This window comes from Tilletiaria anomala, assembly GCF_000711695.1.
Source record: "Tilletiaria anomala UBC 951 chromosome Unknown K437scaffold_19, whole genome shotgun sequence".
Taxonomy (NCBI): Eukaryota; Fungi; Basidiomycota; class Exobasidiomycetes; order Georgefischeriales; family Tilletiariaceae; genus Tilletiaria; species Tilletiaria anomala.
Genome location: NW_013547003.1, coordinates 61633 through 80291, shown reverse-complemented (window position 1 = coordinate 80291; position 18659 = coordinate 61633). Strand labels below are relative to the sequence as shown.

The 18659-nt window shown below is 54.9% G+C and overlaps 8 protein-coding genes across 8 annotated transcripts; 4 read left to right on the top strand and 4 right to left on the bottom strand.

Annotated features, from left to right (window-relative positions):
- Positions 1-472: 472 nt before the first annotated feature.
- K437DRAFT_65561 (uncharacterized protein) lies at positions 473-2852 on the bottom strand. The gene is made up of 4 exons (XM_013389047.1): positions 2151-2852; positions 1995-2065; positions 831-1919; positions 473-756 (listed from the first exon to the last, which is right to left on the bottom strand). The coding sequence occupies exons 1-4, from the start codon at positions 2537-2539 to the stop codon at positions 602-604; spliced, it is 1704 nt and encodes a 567-aa protein (XP_013244501.1). The 5' UTR covers positions 2540-2852; the 3' UTR covers positions 473-601.
- Positions 2853-4765: 1913 nt separating this feature from the next.
- On the bottom strand, positions 4766-5511 carry K437DRAFT_65640 (uncharacterized protein). The gene is made up of 3 exons (XM_013389046.1): positions 5417-5511; positions 5083-5356; positions 4766-5007 (listed from the first exon to the last, which is right to left on the bottom strand). Exons 2-3 carry the CDS (start codon positions 5280-5282, stop codon positions 4890-4892), a joined length of 318 nt encoding a protein of 105 aa, XP_013244500.1. The 5' UTR covers positions 5283-5356; positions 5417-5511; the 3' UTR covers positions 4766-4889.
- Positions 5512-6753: 1242 nt separating this feature from the next.
- K437DRAFT_222026 (GroES-like protein) lies at positions 6754-8107 on the top strand (the record flags this gene model as incomplete). The annotated part of the gene is made up of 4 exons (XM_013389045.1): positions 6754-6926; positions 7016-7199; positions 7277-7432; positions 7517-8107. 4 exons carry the CDS (start codon positions 6754-6756, stop codon positions 8105-8107), a joined length of 1104 nt encoding a protein of 367 aa, XP_013244499.1.
- A 252-nt stretch (positions 8108-8359) lies between these two features.
- On the bottom strand, positions 8360-10213 carry K437DRAFT_255077 (uncharacterized protein). Its single transcript, XM_013389044.1, has 6 exons — positions 9948-10213; positions 9714-9797; positions 9154-9605; positions 8814-9057; positions 8616-8704; positions 8360-8518 (listed from the first exon to the last, which is right to left on the bottom strand). Exons 1-6 carry the CDS (start codon positions 10084-10086, stop codon positions 8423-8425), a joined length of 1104 nt encoding a protein of 367 aa, XP_013244498.1. The 5' UTR covers positions 10087-10213; the 3' UTR covers positions 8360-8422.
- A 607-nt stretch (positions 10214-10820) lies between these two features.
- K437DRAFT_206134 (uncharacterized protein) lies at positions 10821-12191 on the top strand (the record flags this gene model as incomplete). Its single annotated transcript, XM_013389043.1, has 1 exon — positions 10821-12191. A coding segment is annotated over one exon (1371 nt), but the record flags the coding sequence as incomplete, so codon positions are not given.
- Positions 12192-12859: 668 nt separating this feature from the next.
- K437DRAFT_255075 (putative uracil phosphoribosyltransferase) lies at positions 12860-14232 on the top strand. The gene is made up of 5 exons (XM_013389042.1): positions 12860-13486; positions 13572-13738; positions 13825-13946; positions 14018-14081; positions 14163-14232. Exons 1-5 carry the CDS (start codon positions 13201-13203, stop codon positions 14187-14189), a joined length of 666 nt encoding a protein of 221 aa, XP_013244496.1. The 5' UTR covers positions 12860-13200; the 3' UTR covers positions 14190-14232.
- Positions 14233-14281: 49 nt separating this feature from the next.
- Positions 14282-16751, bottom strand: K437DRAFT_290257 (uncharacterized protein; the record flags this gene model as incomplete). Its single annotated transcript, XM_013389041.1, has 4 exons — positions 16364-16751; positions 16189-16299; positions 14858-16123; positions 14282-14836 (listed from the first exon to the last, which is right to left on the bottom strand). The coding sequence occupies exons 1-4, from the start codon at positions 16547-16549 to the stop codon at positions 14282-14284; spliced, it is 2118 nt and encodes a 705-aa protein (XP_013244495.1). The 5' UTR covers positions 16550-16751.
- A 359-nt stretch (positions 16752-17110) lies between these two features.
- K437DRAFT_267276 (uncharacterized protein) lies at positions 17111-18560 on the top strand (the record flags this gene model as incomplete). The annotated part of the gene is made up of 5 exons (XM_013389040.1): positions 17111-17164; positions 17235-17872; positions 17947-18339; positions 18415-18440; positions 18508-18560. The coding sequence occupies 5 exons, from the start codon at positions 17111-17113 to the stop codon at positions 18558-18560; spliced, it is 1164 nt and encodes a 387-aa protein (XP_013244494.1).
- Between the last annotated feature and the right edge of the window lie 99 nt (positions 18561-18659).

The following is an 18659-nucleotide window of genomic DNA, read 5'->3' as shown; positions in this document are numbered from 1 at the left end:
TTCCATGGCGCTCTGCGCTGCGTGCAAAGTGGGCAAGGCCGCACGCAAGACAGCCTTTCACCACGGTAGCCGCAGCAGCATGTAGGGCGGCAAGAGATCAAGACATGGTCTGCGAGAGCAGAGCAAGATTGAGGATTGCGAGTTCGGCAACGACAGATGATGTTGCAATCTCTTTCGGAAGAAGTTTCGGCTGAATTTCACCGTCGACTTGTTGGCTGGTGGGCATCAGCCATCGTGATGTGTGACTTTCGTGACCGTGGGGGGAATGATGTACATCCGCTGGGTACATAGTCACTCGTTCAGCGGTTTGCTCATACAACATCAAATGAAGCCCATCGCTCATATGAAATCCTGCTCGAACGATGGATCACTCTGAATGGAGAGTCATCAACAACCTGCGCGGCCGATTGCAAGCAGAATCGCGGATGAACGTGTGAGCTTCGGGAAAGGTTTCGCAACATAGATTTACCGAGTCAACCCGGAGACCGGGAAACAACGGGGTATTAGAAGGAAGTATGTCTCTCGGTAGCGCTATCGATCGAAAATGAGGTGGCACAAAAGGTAATGATTGAACACGTTGGGTGAAGACGAAAAGGGGCCGCTAAAGAAGATCAGCCAGGGTTTCGATGATTTTGACTCCAGCTGGAAGGAGCGTCTTGCCGATCTTGATCTTCGGGTTGAATTTGAGATCGACGCAGCCAAGAAGGTTGAGGTTCAAGAGGCCGGCTCGCGAGAATTCTTGGCAAACAGCAGAGGCTGAAGCCAGAGAGCGAAGTGTTTTCATCAGTCTGATATTCGAGCAACGACTGGGTCTCGGTGGCAGGACTCACGCGACTTCTCGCAGTGCTTGTTCCCGCGAGCAGCGAGCTTGTTCTCGACATAGCGTGCAGCGAGGCTACTTTGCTCCGCATCGTCGACATTGCGCTTGAGGATATCCGCTTTGGGAGAGATGTCAATCTTGTTGCAGTTGAGCGCGCTGAGATTAACGAGACCGGCGCTTGCAAGTGCCGTGCATGCCTGCTTTTTGCTGCAGCCGCGTTTCACGCACATTCCGTGGCGACCGCGAACATCGAAGTCCCGGGGGATAAGGGAAGGGAGCGAGCCAGCGATTCCTTCAAGAGAAGGCAGAAGCTCTTGCGCGATGTTGATGGTTGGGTCAAATTTGAGGTCGATGCAGCCAAGAAGATTGAGATTGATGAGCCCAGCCTTGGAAAGGAGTTCGCACGAAGTGTCGGGGTTTGACTCGCACTGACCACTGCGCTTCAAGATGTTCAATGTGGGAGAGATGTCGATCTTGTCGCAGTTGAGCGCACTGAGATTGATGAGACCAGCCTTGGAAAGGGATGAGCATGCTTCCTTCTTGTTGCCGTTGCGCGGAACACATACACCCTCGTCCAGCTTGATGGAAGGGCCATCGGCTGATTGCGTCGTGAGGTCACTGACTGTTTCGAGAACCTTGGCGACTGTGCCTTTGGCAGTGGGAAAAAGCTGCTCGCCAATGCCAATGACAGGGTCAAATTTGAGATCGACGCATCCGAGGAGCTCAAGGTTCACAAGGCCGGCCTTAGAGAGAACTTCGCAAGATGTGTCCGCGTTCATCTCACATTGAGCGGCGCGCTTGAGGACAGTTAGCTGAGGCGAAATGTCAACATTGGCGCAACTGAGCAAGTCAAGGTTGACGAGACCGGCCTGGGAGAGCGATGAGCACGCCTCCTTTTTGGTGCTAGCTGGGGGCACGCAGATTTGGTCGGCCCCGCCTGACTCGCCACCAGAGCCGCCCAGAGTGGCGACCACATTCTCGATGCCAGGAAGCAGCTGCTGACCAATGTTGATCGTCGGATCGAATTTGAGGTCAAGGCAGCCGAGCAGGCTGAGGTTGACGAGGCCGGCCTTTGAGAGGACCTGGCAAGTCGCGTCGGCTAGCAGAGGGAGTGTATTGTGCAGGAATCAGTTTTCATTAGGCCAGCCAAGCGCCTCGGAGTCAGATGGCTCACAAGACTCCTTGCATTGATGGGTTCGGCGCTCAGCGGCCAGGTCATCTCGCTTGAGGATGTTCACTGTCGGACTGTGTTCAAAAGTGGGAAGCGTGGCAAGATCATTAGCATAATCAAGAGTCAGTAAAACATTGCCGCATCGCAGCAAACACTCACGAAATGTCGACTTGCGCACAGTTGAGCAAGCCGAGGTTAATAAGGCCTGCCTCTGCGAGTGCCGAGCAAGCTTCCGTTTTGGTGGCAGGAGAAGGGATGCAGTAGCGGTGGCCGCCATGGCCGCCGTGACGGCCACCATCACCGCCACCGCCACCGTGATGACCACCGTGACCGCCGCCGTGACGGCCACCATCACCGCCACCGCCACCGTGATGACCACCGTGACCGCCGCTGTGACGGCCATGGCCGCCTTTGCCACCGTGTTTGATGTCATGGTTACCAGGATGACCAGGGCAACTGCAGCTGCAAGTGTCTTGAATGAGACCGCTGACGACAGATACCGTGGTGAGCAGAGCCAGCATGGCGCTGAGAGAAATGGAGAGCTTCATGTTCGGTTGGTGATGGCGTGGGTGATGGTCTCGCTGGTGTGGTCCTGCTGTTTGAGATAAGTGCTAGTGAAGGTGTGGGCGGTGATCGGGGACCAATATCTTGAGAAGAGAGTGTGAGGAGCTGAGGTTAACCTTGAGGGTACCGAGGGAGCTGTCGAAGAGAGGCGAGGAGCTGGAGAGGAAGAAGTTTAGTTGAGCGATGATAAGAGAAGGCCTAAAGTGCTGTGGCGACGAGCAAGCCGCTCTGTTCTTATACGGTGTCACTCGGTCCAGAATGTTCCTAACAAACGCATACCTCTACATGGCTAGGATCAAAGATAGAAGACGTTCCTGTCCTTAGAGGGCAAGCGCATAGCAGAACGTCTCTTCAAACCTCCCGACGTCGGCCAGAGGGTACGCTCAGTAGCGTTCACGATAGCACCTCGCGTGAGATACAAGGGAAAAGATGCAAGAAGAAAGCTCTCCCGCATGGATCTCAATCGGCGCCAATGGCTTTCGCTGCAAGGGAGATCCGCCACTTGACCGTCTCTTACAAGAAAGGAGGACCGCTTTGGGATTAATAGTCAGTGACGAGACACCAGCTGGAAACCTGGAACCACTGGCGAGGCAGCCGTACTTGAGATTCTTCAAAGTGCAGAGACGTCATTCATCTGAACGGACCTGATTGAGAATCTGAACTTGAAGGGAGTTAGAAATTCGTTTGTCTTTGGAGAGGGCCGGCGAACATCTCGATGCGGCAGTGAAGCATGTCCTCGGCGAGATTGCCTAAAGAAGGTGTTAAGAAGCGGCAAGATCTGGGATCTCAGAGAAGAAGGGACTTCTACCGTGTGCGGTCGGTACCCACGCTCTCGAGGTAGCGTGCGCTGGTGTCAGCCAGTGTGAACGAGTATATCGTTTGCGAGCGCGGCTTGGTCAGATGAAATCCAAGTGGGCTTAATTTCTTCGCCAAAATAGCGGACCTTGAATCCAGCGTCGACCGATGAGCAAACAAATCAAGCCAGCCATGTGCCGAAGTGTTAGTCTTGGCATCTGACTGTGGACGATCTCGCTTCCGGTCCCTGTCCTGTTGCGCATGTGCTGGCGAGTTCTAATAGCGATCATCCCGCCCTGCTGGTGTAGTAAGATGCAGTGAGTGCATCTTAGAGCCCGCGCCACGTCAAAAGAGGAGGCAGAATTTTCTGTTTGTGGAAGATGTCTTCTTTGGTGGATGCCAATGAGGAATTAACGACCAGGTGGTTCCTTTGATTTCCAGTAGGGATACTTCGGCAAAAGGTGGGATCTGTGCCGGCTGCTCTCGGCCGTACATCAGCGCGTGGGGGTACAAGCTGTAAAGCCACAACATAAGTGAGAGAAGCGGCGCGCATCCCCTTGCAGAGACAACCGATCGCAGAACTCAGAAGCGCAATCGTCTGGCTTCTTTGCAAAGTAGACAGTGCAGGGCCTCTCACTGAGGAGTTCCAAGTACTCCGGCCCCGAGCCCCGACGTCAAACGGTCAATCGATGTTCAAGCGTACGCGGGTTCCAGCTTCAAGCTCAGTGCGAACGAACGAACGATCGATCGATCAAACGGAGAGGAGGCAATGAGTTCCAACTTCTAACGACCAGCTCTTTCTTCCAAGCCCTCTCAGCTCTCTACCAACCTCTCCCCCGCACCCATACCTTCCGATCCACTCTTTGTGGTGAGGCCTTGAACGCGCTGCTGCAGCACTGCCTCCCGATCCTCCTTGCATCCTTTTCTCAAGTTTAGCCCACGCATGGCACACACGGGCCACACCTGCGGATCTCTTTGCATCGCTCATGCATCATGAAATATCAAGGCTCATGCCTAAACTGACGAAGATACTCATGCTCCATCCGAAGCATCCAATCCAGCAGGGGGTCCACAGGAAGTGAACACATATGATCTCCCTCGTGAATTTGTGGCCAATGAAGGGGTAGCACCTATGAGTCGCGAAAGTTGTTCTGTCGCATTGTCCTTTTTTACAATCAAGCCAAGCTCGATCAGATGGTGCCACCCAGCACAAGCTACAATGCCCTGTTGATTTCCCAGCGGCTAGTGATGAATCATCAGTCGCCATCGACGCTCGATGATCGCAGGACATGCTGAAATCGAAGGGGTGCGTTTGAACAGATGAAACGCTTCATCCATCCCCTCAGCATTCCAAGCGAATTCCGACAAGTCGTCGCTCAAGCAAGGAAGTGTCTGGTATCTGGTTCTCAAGATGATGATCACCATGGTAGGTGATATGAAAGTACAACGTCTGACGCCCGTGACGGAGGCTGCCTGTTTGCTGCATGAAGCTGATTCGGCCCACTTCAGAGGAGGCTGCCGAACTAGCGAGCGAAGTCGCTACAGTCGGGAATAAGGCCCTTGTTGCTGATGGTTGGGTAGAACTTGAACTCGTCGCAGCCGTGGGGGTTGAGGTTGAATAATCCGACTAGAACGAGCTGTGCGCAAGCAGCATGGACTGGAAGGAACGCCGATAAGAAAAGCAATCGTCATTTTAAGCGTAAAAATTGAGAATGGACTTTAGCCAACGCACAGATGGACCATGTGGTGTGGACGACGAACGGGAAAGGCCGTCGAGCATTGAGCTCGGTCGTTGGTACTGGTGGGTGCTCGTTCGATCCTGAGAGTTGCGCAAATGCACCAGGCAGTGTGTGCTGAGCTGACGAGAGTACACACACATGTGCGCGATGGCGCTCCCAGGCTGAAAGATTCAGCAGTGAGCGAGAGAGGCATACTGAGGATGGCGACGATCCGAGAGTCTGCGAGGCTGTGATAGCTCGCCTTGGTATCTGTAGTTCAGAGCTATTCTACGCGGGGTTGAGACATGATTGGTATAGCTACATGTACACACATACATACTTACTTACATATATGCATATCTAGAAACCAAAGATCTTTCCAGAGATTTTTTAGTTTGACATGCGTGTGAAAATGTGCCTCCAATACATAGCGAGAGCTGGCGATGGTAATTTCAAAAGCTTCAGCCTGGTCGCTCGTGCATTTTCTTCGCTAGAGTCAACTCGCAAGGCCGGTCCAGACTCTAGGCTCATCCGTGACCCTTGGCAACCCGCGACACACGGTCTTCTCCGTCAAGCCTGCAGTAAAACCATGAAGAGCTCAAAGGTAACTTATTCAATTGCTTTCCACTGTCCACAGCAGGCTCCTGCTTTTGCGAATTCGCAGTTCGAGTCCTCTGGGCTCAGGAGCAAGCTGTGACGTCAACTCCGCGCGTTCGCCCTGCGCACAGAACGAAAGTGATCGAAGCCTTCTCGGCACAACAGCAGTGTGGGGCTTGAAGCGCGGAAGACGCGGGACGGAGCCGCCAAATTTATTTTTATTTTTGAATTGAATGCCTTCGCAATGAGCATGTTTCATTACTTGGCTCATTTGTCGCACCTGAAGAGATAGAACCACGATTGGGAAGGGTGAAGCAGGCACTGCTGAAATCCCATCCTAACACCAGAACGATATTGTTGGCTGCAGTAACACAATCTCGTCAAAGCGTCTGCACTCTTTTGCTCTTTGACCTGGCGGCTGGATGGCTGGTGTGTACGTTGGTTTCCGCCCGTCGTTGCCCTCAGCATATGCAGTCACAATGAGCAACGAATGACCGTGCGACGATACACGTGCAGACCGCTCGTTTGTATTTGTGTGCACCACTGTTTCATCTTTGCGAAATCATCTCATGACTACTTGCGCAAGGTTAATGCTTCAGCGCCGTTCGACACAGAGATGACGAGTGTATGGGGCTGTAGCCTTGTCAAGGGTTCCGCTTGACATGCACAGTCTTTCGCAAAGGCAAGGGCGTCGCCGTAAGCGCCGTCATGATGAGAAATATGAGCTATTCAGCTTCTACAATTAGCAGCTTTTCCCAGATCAGGTCTTCATCTCGCTCATATCCGATAGAGGCAGCGGGCCAGTTAACCATTCGGCTACTCATCAGTCTATGCTCAGCCCAGGGAGCACGAGCCACTCTCGTAGGCTGGAACCCCAATACACTTTGAAAGCATCCTCTTGTGTCATTCGAAATCGCACTACTCTCTGGAACAAGGATTCAATACAGTATAAGTAGCGGTCTTGCTCGCTTCGTCACCTCCTTCATGGTCCCTTCCGCCTCTCATTAAGTCATCCGACCACTCCTTTCAGCCATAACACCGTCGGAACTTCTCAAGAGCGCACATCTCACTAAAGGGAAATTATCGACATGCCAGGCAACGAACTCCAGGCGACTCAGCTGGACATTCCCAACAAGGCCACTCGCGCCATCTTTGACAAGCTTGGCGGGCCCATCAAAAATGACATATATGATCCATCGTTGATCAACCTGCAGAATGGCGAGGCCCTTGTGAGGGTCTTCTATTCTGGTGTCTGCCACACGTAAGCTCCTCGCTCCTGCTTACCTCCTTCAGAGAGCACCAGAGTCTTGACTTCGCGCGCCGGTGATACCCTGCTCTTACCTCCCGCAGAGATCTCCATGCCATGATCGGTGACTGGCCAGCTCCCAACAAGGTCCAGACTGGTGGTGGTCCTCTCGTCGGGGGTCATGAAGGCGCAGGCGTCGTTGTCAAGCTTGGCCCAGGTGCAGACGAATTCCTCAAGGTCGGCGACAAGGTCGGCATCAAGTGGATCGCTGACGCGTGCCTTAATTGTGTGAGTATCTCTTTTCATGGCACGCACGGATTGGCACTGACAGGGGGTGGCACTTTTGGGTTCATATTGTGTTCAAGGACTACTGCCGCCGCGGTCATGAGCCCAACTGTGCACAAGCCAAGTGCTCTGGCTACACTCATGACGGTTCCTTCCAGCAGTACGCCGTCTCTTGGGCTCGTTACCTCACTCCCCTCCCCAACGAGCTGCCCCTCGATGAGGCTGCACCAATTTTAGTGAGTCGTGCGTGCGTGCGTCCTTTTCTCGTCACCGAATGTGGGGCGTGGCATCTCACTGCTAGCTTTTGGAATTTTATCCAGTGCGCCGGCGTTACCGTCTATAGGGCGCTGAAGGAGGCGAAACTCACTCCTGGGCAATATGTCGCCATCCCCGGGGCTGGCGGAGGACTCGGCCACCTTGCTGTCCAGTACGCCAATGTCATCGGCTGCCGTGTCATCGCGATCGACACGGGCTCCGCGAAGAAGGAGCTGGCGACCAAGCTGGGCGCGGAGACGTTCATCGACTTCAAGACGTCCAAAGACCTCATCGGCGATGTCCGCAAGGCTTCCGGCGGCGAGGGTGTCCACGCGGCCGTTGTCGCCGCTTCCGGAGCCGCCGCGTATGAGATGGCGCTCGAATATTGCCGCCCGTGCGGAAAGCTCGTCGCCGTCGGCTTGCCCGCTAAAACGAACATCGAAGCCAACGTTTGTTTCACCGTCTTCCAGGCCAAACAGGTTAAGGGTTCTTATGTCGGCAACCGCCAGGACGCCATCGAGGCTCTTGACCTCGCCGCGCGCGGTAAAGTCAAGACCGTCTTCAAGACTATGGGTCTCAGTCAACTCAACGACGTCTACAAGGCGATGCACGACGGCACACTCGCTGGCCGCGTCGTCCTCGACTGCAACAAGTGATCGACTCGACCGCATCAATCCTTCTGACCGAGAGTGTTGGCTCTTGTTGTTCTAGTAGCTGTCCGCGCCCCGCATGCAAAATGTATTATCATCAATCTCTTCAGTGGGAACTTCCCACGAAATCCAGAAAATGGCATATTTCACTTGATTAAATTGCCTGATACGGCACCTGCTTGAATGAGAACCAACGCAGGAAAGCTGTTCAATCACCCTTACTGACAAGCATAGATAGCAGCATCGTAATATGCGTACCGCAAGACGTTCATACACAAAACATCATCTTGCCGTAAAGCGAATTGCGAATTACATTTCATGTTATCCGTACCACTGGCCGCGTGCATTGCCACGCGGAGGTTCGTTCCTGCGTGTCGGGATGATGCACCTGGTCAGATTGTGAGTCTCGATCAGGCCCTGTGTGGAAGAAATCGCCGCAAAATGAATGAAAAACGCGAAGAGCGCCGTCAGAAACAGCGGAGAATCATTCATGCGCCGCTCCAACTCGACTTGCCTTCCAAGTATCCATGTCGAGCTCGAGTACAATCTGCTGCTTCCTGAGGCCTGCGACGTAGTCCTCTTCCTCAGCCGGTTCCCGCACGCCTGCAAAGACGCCGCGCATCAGCAAAGCAAGAAATAGCGCACAGGGATGAGGTCAGACCGGCTGCTGCTGTGAACCAGAGGGAGCAAGTCGCAAACGGGAGGCACTCACGCAGCTTCGGAACGACTCCATTCGCATTGGACTCTTCGCCTGGCATGACGAGCTGCGTCTTGCCGTCGCGGATGAGGAAGCTAATGTAGAACAGGTTTTCGACCGTGTTGCCGAAGCTTTTCGGATCGATCGCAAAGTCGAACATCGACACGCCGTCGGCGCCTTGATCTCGCAGCAGCTTATGGATCGTCATCACCTGCTTGGTCGTCTCGTTTGCGGATTTCTCAATGTCACCTTCGCCGAGCTATGAGGGCGTGGGAGTGGCAGCGGGCCAAGGGAGTCAGAGGTTGATGATGAAGCATTCAAAGAAGATATACCATGCGCAAAGGCCGCATCTCACTTCTTGAGGCCGCTCGACCACCGCAGCACGATCGATCTTCTGGCGCCGCTGCACCTGTCTCTTGTTGTACTCAGACTTGAGCGGGCCATTGAGAAAGTCCATCATGGGCGCACGACGACTCCAGCGCGCGGCTGTACGCCCGAGCTTGTCCCACTGCCAGTCGTCGGCTACCTCGATCTCGTCATCTTCGCTGTCGTCCTCGTCGTCGACGTCGCTACCAGCTGCTGTAGCCCTTCGCCGTTGCCTTCCGTTACTACCCCTTCCTTTTCCTCGCCCACTCGCGTCCATGGCACGCGCACCGCCTGTGTTGATGTACAGCGCAACCTTGTTGATGTAGTCGTCCAAGTCGAATCCGCTCGTCTCGGTGCGTAATGACTTGGCAAGCGCGTGACCCATGTCGGCAACGTTCATCAACAGGCGCGAGTCCAGCACACCTTCAGCAGGGGCTTTAACTGCAGGAGGCATGAAGATTGTCGCAAGCGCGGGACGGGGGAATAAATTTGCCTTTATGCGTGTCAGCAGCACGCGAGCCGAGTTTCAGGATACACTATAACACGCACCTTTTTCATAGAGCCTGTTGGTGTCTTTGACGATCTCGTTGAGCTGCTCGAAATCAATATTGGCCATTCCTTCTTGGCGCTTGTCTGCAAGATATAGGGGGGTATGAACGCGCTATCAGCCTCTCCGCCATTTAGGACAGGCGACGCGGCCGACTGGGCTTCCAGGATTGTATGCTGCGTCCACCCTCAATGCGTTGAGTTGCGCAACTTCAATACCTCCCATCATCCACTCACTTTCCAATCCAGCCTGCAGCTCTCGATACTTAGCTCTGACCTCGCGCTTCTCGTGCAGGTTCTGGTTAGGGTCGTACACGTCGGCAGCTTGGCGCACCGTGCCGGAGCGGCTCTGCGTCACCTGCGCTGTCGGCGCCATGTTGCGCTGCCTTGAAAGTGGACTGCTCTTTTCACTTTGTTTGTTTCTCGGTGCCTGGAGCAGTATGATCTGCTCTGTATGCTTGCGGTGGACCTTGAATGATGGGGTCCACTGTCCCTAATCGATGGCTGTCGAGGTGGGCAAAGAGCGTCGATGCTACCAGGAACAGCAGTTGGAACCCATCAAATTGTGCTTCGAGCGAAGAGGCGCGTCGCGTCGGCCGCACCAGCGGGGGTGCTGGGCCTGTGGTGTAGAAAGAAAGTAGGGTTGGCTGAATCGCTTCTTCATTATCGGACTTTTATTCACACGCACACACAATGAGCACAGTCTGACTCGCAATGACCACCCTTTGGCTTCTCAAAACCTCGTCCAAAGCAGATGGAACTTATGGGGTTCAAGTAGGCACCCGGATTACGTCAGAAGGCGCTCGCAGAGCTCGATTCCGACTGTACGCCATGAAAGGCTCATTCACCGGTGTTGCCAAGGCATCTAGGGGAGCTGGGGTCCGACTGCCTGCTAGGTTGCGCCTCCAAGTTCCCGTCGTGGCTGATCGCACCAATCTAAGCCGTCGGGTTAGCCTGCATACAGCCAGAGGTGGAACCACACAACCTTCAATAGAAATCCGAACTCCCACACCGCATTTGGCGCAGGCACTTGATCCATTTGCGAAATCAAACAGAGGGCCAGTGCTTCCATTGCCACGGCGGCAAGGCGAAGCCTCATCTTTGGGGCGAAGAGCATATTCGACCGGCCCGAACCAATACCAAGTCTTCCAGTCCTTCGGCACGCCTTTAGGGTACTTTTTCCGAACCATTGCCCGCACTGCGCGTATCATCACCCTCTCGGGTCTCACAATTGCGCTCGTCACCCTGGGAATCTTCGAAGGGACGCATCAATATGTCGAGCACATTTCCATGCCTCGAGCTATCGCGCACGCCGCAGAGGCAGTGGAGCGCGGCGAGGACGAGTGCGGATGGGAGGAGGACTACCTGGACGACGCGTCATGGGCTGCTCGAGGTATCTCTGGCACTGACTCGCGCCTTTCGACCAAGGCGAGACACGCTGTCCGTGCTGCATGGATCGCCATCAATCTCGGTGGAGGCCTCTCGCCGACGCTTCTTTCCGTCGGTGCTCCGGACGGTTCCACCGAGAAGGAAGTAGCGCGCATCCGTCTGCGAGAAGCAGCGCAATCAGGGGATATGAACATCGACAATGGTTTGCGCCTCGCGGAGGGGTACCTTGATGTCGCGCTCAAAGAGGCCGAACGGCAGGGTATGCGCGTACCAGATAGCATTGCTCTCGGATCCATGAGCGCGCAGCAAGTCTCTGCTGCGGTAGATCCAACATCTGCAGCGCTAGAGACGCAGCTCGCAGATGCGCGAGTAAGGATCGGCACCCCGCAGTCGATGTCACTCGCGATTGAGGGATACGAGCGTTTGTTCAATGCATTTGGCTGGTTGGACGACGAAGCAAAGCGCAAGTGCGGCGTCACGACGCAGCGGATGGTCAGGCTCGCAAGCAGGATAGGAGCACTGTACCAAGGGCTGGGTCAGCGAGGCGAGGCGGAGAACTGGTACATGCGAGGCATCTCGCTCATCCCGTCGACAGCAGCCGGTACCAAGGAGGACGCTGACGTCCGCATCGAAGCGGCCGCCAAGAATGGCAGCAGCAGCACTGCGACGCCAAGTTTAACACGTGCTCTCGTCTCATCCCTGCTGGGCCTCTCATCGCTCTACGCTACACCTCCACAAGGAGATTCCTCAAGGCTAGAGGTCGATCGGACCTTCCGCGCTAGTCTTGAAAAGGCGCTTGGCATTCAAACTTCTGCACTTCGAATGATTTGTTTCGAGCTGCAGCGCCTCTCTATGCCAGCATCAAGCGCTGCGCAGCCAGAAGGAAAGAATATTGAAACACATCCTTCGCTTGCATTGCCTGCGTCCCCATCTACCTCTGGCAGTGCCGAAGCAGCCGCATTGCTGGCGATTAATCCGCTCCACTACCGCTTGCATCCGGACGCAAGTGCGTCGAAAGAGCTGTACTGGCTCTGGGCCCTGCATCATGGCGGACAGGCCAGCCTGCACATCGCTGAGACGATCTACGCACTGCAGCTCGGGAAGAGCAGCCGCGAGGCTGCGGTGCTAAGATCGTCGTCTTCCGCCGGTGCGTTGCTCGCCATGCTCAAGGGTGTTTTCAAAAGCGGCAGCGGAGATGTGATGCCCGCAGCTGGGGTCCAAAGGAATTGCGCCAGTTATCAGCAAAGCATTGCGTGGATACAGGAGGCACTATCTGCCGCGGAACATGTCTTCGTCTCGCTCGTCTCCGGCCGGCCGGCTGCTTCGCTCTCTGGGCGGCTTGCCGATGCAGCCAAAGCAACAGACAAGGCGAAGGTAACCAGCGTACAGCGGCCGCAGCTCGCGGAACGATGGCGCCGCGATGCGTCTTTCGAGATCTTCGCAAAGAGGCTGCTACGAGATGCTAGCAGTATGAAGCAGAGCGCCAATCGTATGGTCGATGCGCTTGTGCGGGGCGGGTGAAGACATTACCACGGGCTATCTACATCCTTATGCAGTTTCTTTCTTTGCTGATCCCATCTCGCCGCCGCTAATGCCTCCGGCGCTTCTTGGCAAGCAAAGCTTGCCAGATTGCCTCGCTGTATTGTTATACTCAGACCATTTCACCCGTGAACCGTAACCCAAACTGCCCTCTTCCACACGAGCACAATGCTCTTTCTATTGGCTTTGTTGTTCGTGGCGCGACCGAACCGCCAAAGGCACGGCTGGACGTGTGCTACTAACCCTAAAGCCTCCCGCGATTGATAATGCAGCCGACGTAATCGACAGCAGCCTTAGCCGCCAGTTGTTATCTTGTGTTGTTGTCGGCGATGCACAACACACATGGTATAATACCCATTGGTCTTGCTTGCCTGCTCGGACGGACATAGAACGATCATCTCCGCTTACTGAAGGACAGCCGGCTGCCTGTTCGCTTCGCGCAAACTCACACCCTCCCTTGAGCAGCCTGCGGTAGCACGCGCGCTCTTACTGTCTCTGAGCGACCACTCCCGCTGATCGCACGCTGTCCTTGTCCTGCCCGTGCCGTCCTCCGAGCCAAAACATGGCCCAATCCAGCGCCGCTGCTGGCGTCTTGCCAGGCGTGCTCGAAGTCTCGCACCCATTGATAAAGCACCACCTCTCCAATCTACGACTCGTCGAGACCTCCGCGCGCGACGTTCGCTCGCTGATTGCGCAGATTTCCACGCTGCTGGTTGCTGAGGCGACCAAGGGCTTTGCGACGATGCCTGTGCAGGGCCAAGGTCCGCTTGCTGGTTTCAAGGGGGAATCTTTGCAAGAGAGAATCGGTGTCGTCCCCATCCTAAGAGCTGGTCTCGGTATGACAGATGGTGAGAGCATCTTTGGACTCGCACCTCGGGAATGGAAGCTGGTGATGTTACTCACACCCTTGGCTCTTCCATTCTCACCTCGCAGCGGCACTGTCATTGCTACCAGACAACACGTCGGTCCTCCACATTGGGCTCTTCAGGGAAAAAGTGTCGCTGCAGCCAGTCGAATACTACTCCAAGCTCCCGTCCAAACCGACTGTAGATCGCGTGCTCATCCTCGACCCGCTGGTCGCTACCGGTGGGACTGCTGTAGTGCGTGATGCGTTGCACAAGCATGGTAACTCTCTCTCCTGCCATCACCACCGCTGACTTTATACTCTATTTATTGGAAACGACAGGCTTGCGTGCGTATGATCCTGGACTGGGGCATCCCGATTTCGAAGATCCACTTCCTCTGTGTGCTCGCCTCGCGACCCGGTCTGGCAAAGCTCACGGCCGTGTACCCGGGCCTCGAGATTATGTGAGCTGCGGCGCCCTGCTCGCAAGGGCAGTGCTCAGTTGCTGACCACCCTGCCCTTCCCCTCTGTCAAGTGTTGGCGCAATAGACCCAGAGCTCAACGAGAAGGGGTACATCGTCCCTGGACTTGGTGACACGGTGAGCACAGGGTGTTGCCCAGAGCCTTGTAAGATGTGCCTGCCTATTCTCAAAAAGCTCATGAAATTTGGCATCTCACAGGGCGATCGTCTGTTCGACACCTTGTAAATTGAATGAATCACTTTAAATCGCAACCCGCCATTTACAATTTGCGAGCAGCTATCGCCTCCGTTCCCTTCCTCTCCATTCAAATCGAAGATCTAATCCTCTGACGGCTTGCGCGGTGGTGGCGACGCGGTCCCTATCTTGAGTGGCGCAGTTGGCTCGGCCAAAGGCGTCGCAGTTGTTATGGGCGGAGTGGCGAAGCTAGAGCTGTTGGCGGACGAGGGCGACGCGGACGTACTGCTGGGCGATAAAGACCTGCCGCTCCACTCGCTCCGCTTCGCAGAGAGAAAGCTGCCGAAATTCCCAAGTGCAGCGCGCGCTTGCGTCGCAGCGGATGCGGCTGCGGCGCTCGCTGCTTGTGCCGCATCATTGGCGCTCTGGTGTAGGTTCGGCGGTAATTGGAAAGAGGGTACTCGGTTTGACGTTGATGGCTGCTCTGGCACTGAGCTTGATGTGGCATTTGATGCCGAAGGGTAACGTGTCGTGTTCAGCGCTGCTAGTTGTTTGCCAATATCATTCCTGGCTGCGCTGGCGAATCGATACAGATTCGCGCCCCCCGCTGAGAGCGCTGCTTGCCCAGCCGTCAATCCTTTCCCGATCGCATCTCGCGTTGGAGTGAGATTCTCATCAAGCTTGAGATCATGAAGGCCCTCCGTCAGGCGCAACCCTACGTCTTCGATGACGGACGTCATGCCTTCGCATGGATGACTGGCAGGAATGATGTTGTACAGATGATCGTCGGTCCAGTCGTTCCAGCTGACGTACGCTTGCGTGAGCTTGAATGTGTTGATGAAGTCCATGCCGAAGCTCGCCAGCGTCGAGGTGTCTTCGAGGCAGCCCGCTGTCTTTGTCTTGTCCTCTGATGCCTTGATGGCCGAGAGCATGGAAGAGATGTAGCTCTGGAATTTCATGCGAAGGTAGTCGTCACTGCCTTTGAACTGCAGCGTGGTCGGACGACTCGGATTATTCGGATCCCAGGTCTCGAGCACCATCGACACTATCTCGTCCATCCATTTTCGGTCTTCCGCCGTCAGCGCGACAATATTTTGCAGCTTGAGCGCCGCGTTGCTCTCCAAGAATTCGATGTTCGAATTCTCTAGATCAACTATTACGTCGATCGCGCAATCCTTTTGCGAGCGAAAGACACCGTTGCTCGTACCCACGAGCCAACTGCCGGCTTTGAGAGAGTCGATCTGCTGCAATGGGAGGTACGGCTGGAAGAATGCATCATCGCCAAAAACCGGGAGCGGATAGCCCATGTACTTCAGCAAGCTTTGTTTTTCAGAAGTCTTGACGCTATCGACTTTCGGTCGCTTAGCTTGACTGCTCTTGAGTGTTGCTGAGCCACAGTCCTCTAGATGCATGAGCAGTCCAGGCAGGAGTGAGATGAGGCTGTACTGATAGGTGCAAAGTCGCTCTATTGGGTAGCCAAAGAACATGACACGGCGTTGCAGGAGAAGCAGCTTGACCAGCTGCAAAGTTTTGAATCGCCATTGAAAAACGAGCTGGCGCAAGCTGGTGCCCATGCTCATCGTCGCGTCCGAGTCCTCGATCTTTTCCTCTCCCGCCGTGACCAGGGGGTTGGCTTCCTTCTCCCCTCCTGCAGCCATGGTCACTTCTTTAAGCGACTGTCCGAGACCTTGCCGTAAGCCAGTTTCTAGAGTGCTGAGGAATTCTGTCAATATGACTGTATCTGTCAAGTCGCATTGGGCAAAGTACGCGCGCGTGACGATCCCCAGCTTCTCCCTGATCGGGCCAAAGACAGGCTGTTTTGCCAAGACAACGACGGCCTTCTGCACCGTCGAGCGCGTAACTTCCACTCCTTTCTTTGTCAGCGATGCTGCAGCGATTTGCCGATTGCAGCTCATGCCGAAGATGGTTGAGCCAGGCAGAGTCTTAGGGCAGAAGAGGTGGAAGTAGCAGAAGTCTTCATCGGACTGTTTGCACACGCACGCATGTCATGTAAATTGCGATTCCCAGGTAAATTATGCATTTGGCTTACCAAATGGGAGCCGTCAGGCAGAGCATAAAACGGTAAGGTAGAGCTGAAGTCCTCATCTTCCATCAATTCTTTGGGGAAAGTGTATTCCAATTGCGGGCCTACATGGTGGTGCTGCAGGGGGTATCTACAAGCGTCAGCGCACCGACGTTTGCAGTCCGGGACGGAGCGGGCTCACAAAATCTACCACAGCCAGGCCAATGATCAGCTTGCTCGATAGGCCTGGGGTGCTAGGAATAGTTGGCGTCGCTGGAGGCTCGGGTGCAACGGTGGCAGATGGAGCATCGCCTTCAGTTGAGGCCGTCGCCACGGACGGCAGAGCCTCGATGCCAGTGGGCACAGAGTCGCGTTCTTCGCCAGACATGACGGCGTCTTGTGTGTAGGCTCGTTGAGAAGCCGTCCGCAGGAGCGTCTTAGTTGCTTGAGCTACGCACGAGTCGTTGGGTTACAGGGAGCCATCAACCAATTATCCCATACGAGGGATAGGCTTGCTGGCTCCTTCAATTGAGTCCCATCGGAGACCAGAGCTAATTGAACTAGTCGCGTTCGCTCTTACTGTCTTTCATCGCGCGGGGTAGATTGGGGCTACCGAACTAAGCTCACAGGCTCGCGCTTTTGAGCTGATTAGCTTGGATCTTGATGCTGAGATTGACACAAGCCCCGGCGCGCCGCGGCGCGTTGCGGCGAGTAAGCGGCGCACACCAACACTACACCCTACCTATCTGCGAAAGCGGCAAACGTCTAAATAGTGAAGCAGCCTCTCCATGTGACATCTTCTGTTCTGCGTAGAGACGTCCGAATTGCATCGGCACACTGCAAAAGAGGCGCATACAGCCTCGGATACTCCTGCGCAATGGATAGCCAAGATATCGCAGGCGATTCTGTTCGGGCGGGTTTGATCGAGACGAACACCCAGGCCCCAAAAATGATACCATTTGCCGAAAGCGATTGCGTCAAGAGGGGTTTGAACGATGCTCAGGTGAGCCGTCTGTGAATCCCAATCTGACTGCCGTTTGCGACATTTCAATGCCTAATGCGTTCACCCTCAGTCCGACGAGCACGTCGGTCATCGAACAGAGGAACCGCAGGGCAAGCGTTTGAGGCTTGACGAATCGCCATCGGGTGATGTCACACCACGCTCGCTAGCCGAGCAGCCACATACTTCGACGGACGAGGCAAAACTCGATCATGCTCAGAAAGAACAAGAAATGGAATCTACAGAGCAGACCCTTGATCACCATGTCAAAGGCACCCTCCAATATGCACATCTATCCTTACAAAGCGGCTGTTCTACTGCCACCTCCGCAAATGCTTCAAAGGTCACAGCACAACCCAGCTTCGTTTCACCTGTCAAACCTTCTGCTGTGCGTTCCAGACTCACAAAGCCCTTTCGATCACCGCTCGTCAAGAGCTCCACGGTATCAAACTCGTCATCTGCAGCTCCATCCGACAGGGCCATCAACCTGCATGGTGGTGCAGTGCACTCTTCACCCAAGAATACGCGAGTCATCAATTACGGCAAGCTATCGACAACAGGGATTGATGGTTCTCCGCCTGTTCCTTCCAACTATCGATTTTTACGTGCTGCTAGCAAGGGGGCGGAGGCAACAACAAGGGGAAAGGACACCGAGCTCGAGCAGCTGCAGCTGCGGATCAGAAGGCTAAAACAGGCAATCAAGTATCTAGGGTAAGTCTGTCCGCCGCGCAGCCTATCGAGCCTGTTTTTCGATTTGATAACCTAGACGATTTCTTCCTCTACAGAGAGGACAATGACAAGCCTTTGCAAGAGTCAATCGATCTGTGGCGCGCCAAGGGACAAGAAGCGGCGTCGGAGCTGTTTAACAAGTTCCCTCCTCCGGATCCCGACGCTGAAACTCGAGCCTCTTTTGCTTCTACTCGGAGTGGCGGGTACGGCATTCATGGCTTCGGCGACGAAGAAAAAAGTACTCCTGGAAGCGGAGGACGCTTGGCGGACTCTTGGGGCTGGAGCAGCCATCCGCAACCTGCGGCATACAACGAGGCATATGGACTAGAAGAAGCCGAGGAGAGCCGCAAAGAGGCCGAGGAACAACTTCAAGAGGGGGAAGGTGATGGTGAAAGCTGCGCCACGAATGGCAGCCGGGGCCAGCGCTCGATGAAGACGGCGTGGAACATGTGAGTCTTCCATGAATTCCTCGCGCCATCTGCTCTTCCGAATAGACCCGCTAAAATGGCGGCCCTCTGTGGTAGTGGCTATATGCTAGAGAAAATCGGTCGTGAGTTCGTTCCAGCTTCCATCACGGGTATTGGGACGGAGCCTAACAAAATGGGTTTACCTTACAGTCCCGAAGGCTATCTTGAGGTGGGACGATACGGCCGAAGACTTTGTCTCTTGACCTTTGAGCGCTTTTCGCCAGCACTTCTTGGTCGACTCATCAGCACAACCGAAACAAGAACGCCCCGTTTGCACTACCTGTGCCCTTTAATGTGAATGT

Bases quoted from the DNA above. Each gene is read 5' to 3' on its own strand.
- K437DRAFT_65561 (XM_013389047.1), bottom strand. From the start codon at position 2,539: ATGAAGCTCTCCATTTCTCTCAGCGCCATGCTGGCTCTGCTCACCACG. The intron at 1,920-1,994 runs GTGAGCCATCTG...TCCCTCTGCTAG, and splicing joins CCATCAATGCAAGGAGTCTT to CCGACGCGACTTGCCAGGTC. The intron at 757-830 runs GTGAGTCCTGCC...CTCTGGCTTCAG, and splicing joins CAAGCACTGCGAGAAGTCGC to CCTCTGCTGTTTGCCAAGAA.
- K437DRAFT_65640 (XM_013389046.1), bottom strand. From the start codon at position 5,282: ATGCCTCTCTCGCTCACTGCTGAATCTTTCAGCCTGGGAGCGCCATCG. The intron at 5,008-5,082 runs GTGCGTTGGCTA...CGTTCCTTCCAG, and splicing joins CCACACCACATGGTCCATCT to TCCATGCTGCTTGCGCACAG.
- K437DRAFT_255077 (XM_013389044.1), bottom strand. From the start codon at position 10,086: ATGGCGCCGACAGCGCAGGTGACGCAGAGCCGCTCCGGCACGGTGCGC. The intron at 9,798-9,947 runs GTGAGTGGATGA...TATATCTTGCAG, and splicing joins GCTGCAGGCTGGATTGGAAA to ACAAGCGCCAAGAAGGAATG. The intron at 9,058-9,153 runs GTGAGATGCGGC...ACGCCCTCATAG, and splicing joins TGGTCGAGCGGCCTCAAGAA to CTCGGCGAAGGTGACATTGA.
- K437DRAFT_255075 (XM_013389042.1), top strand. From the start codon at position 13,201: ATGGCCCAATCCAGCGCCGCTGCTGGCGTCTTGCCAGGCGTGCTCGAA. The intron at 13,739-13,824 runs GTGCGTGATGCG...TGGAAACGACAG, and splicing joins CTACCGGTGGGACTGCTGTA to GCTTGCGTGCGTATGATCCT. The intron at 14,082-14,162 runs GTGAGCACAGGG...GGCATCTCACAG, and splicing joins TCCCTGGACTTGGTGACACG to GGCGATCGTCTGTTCGACAC.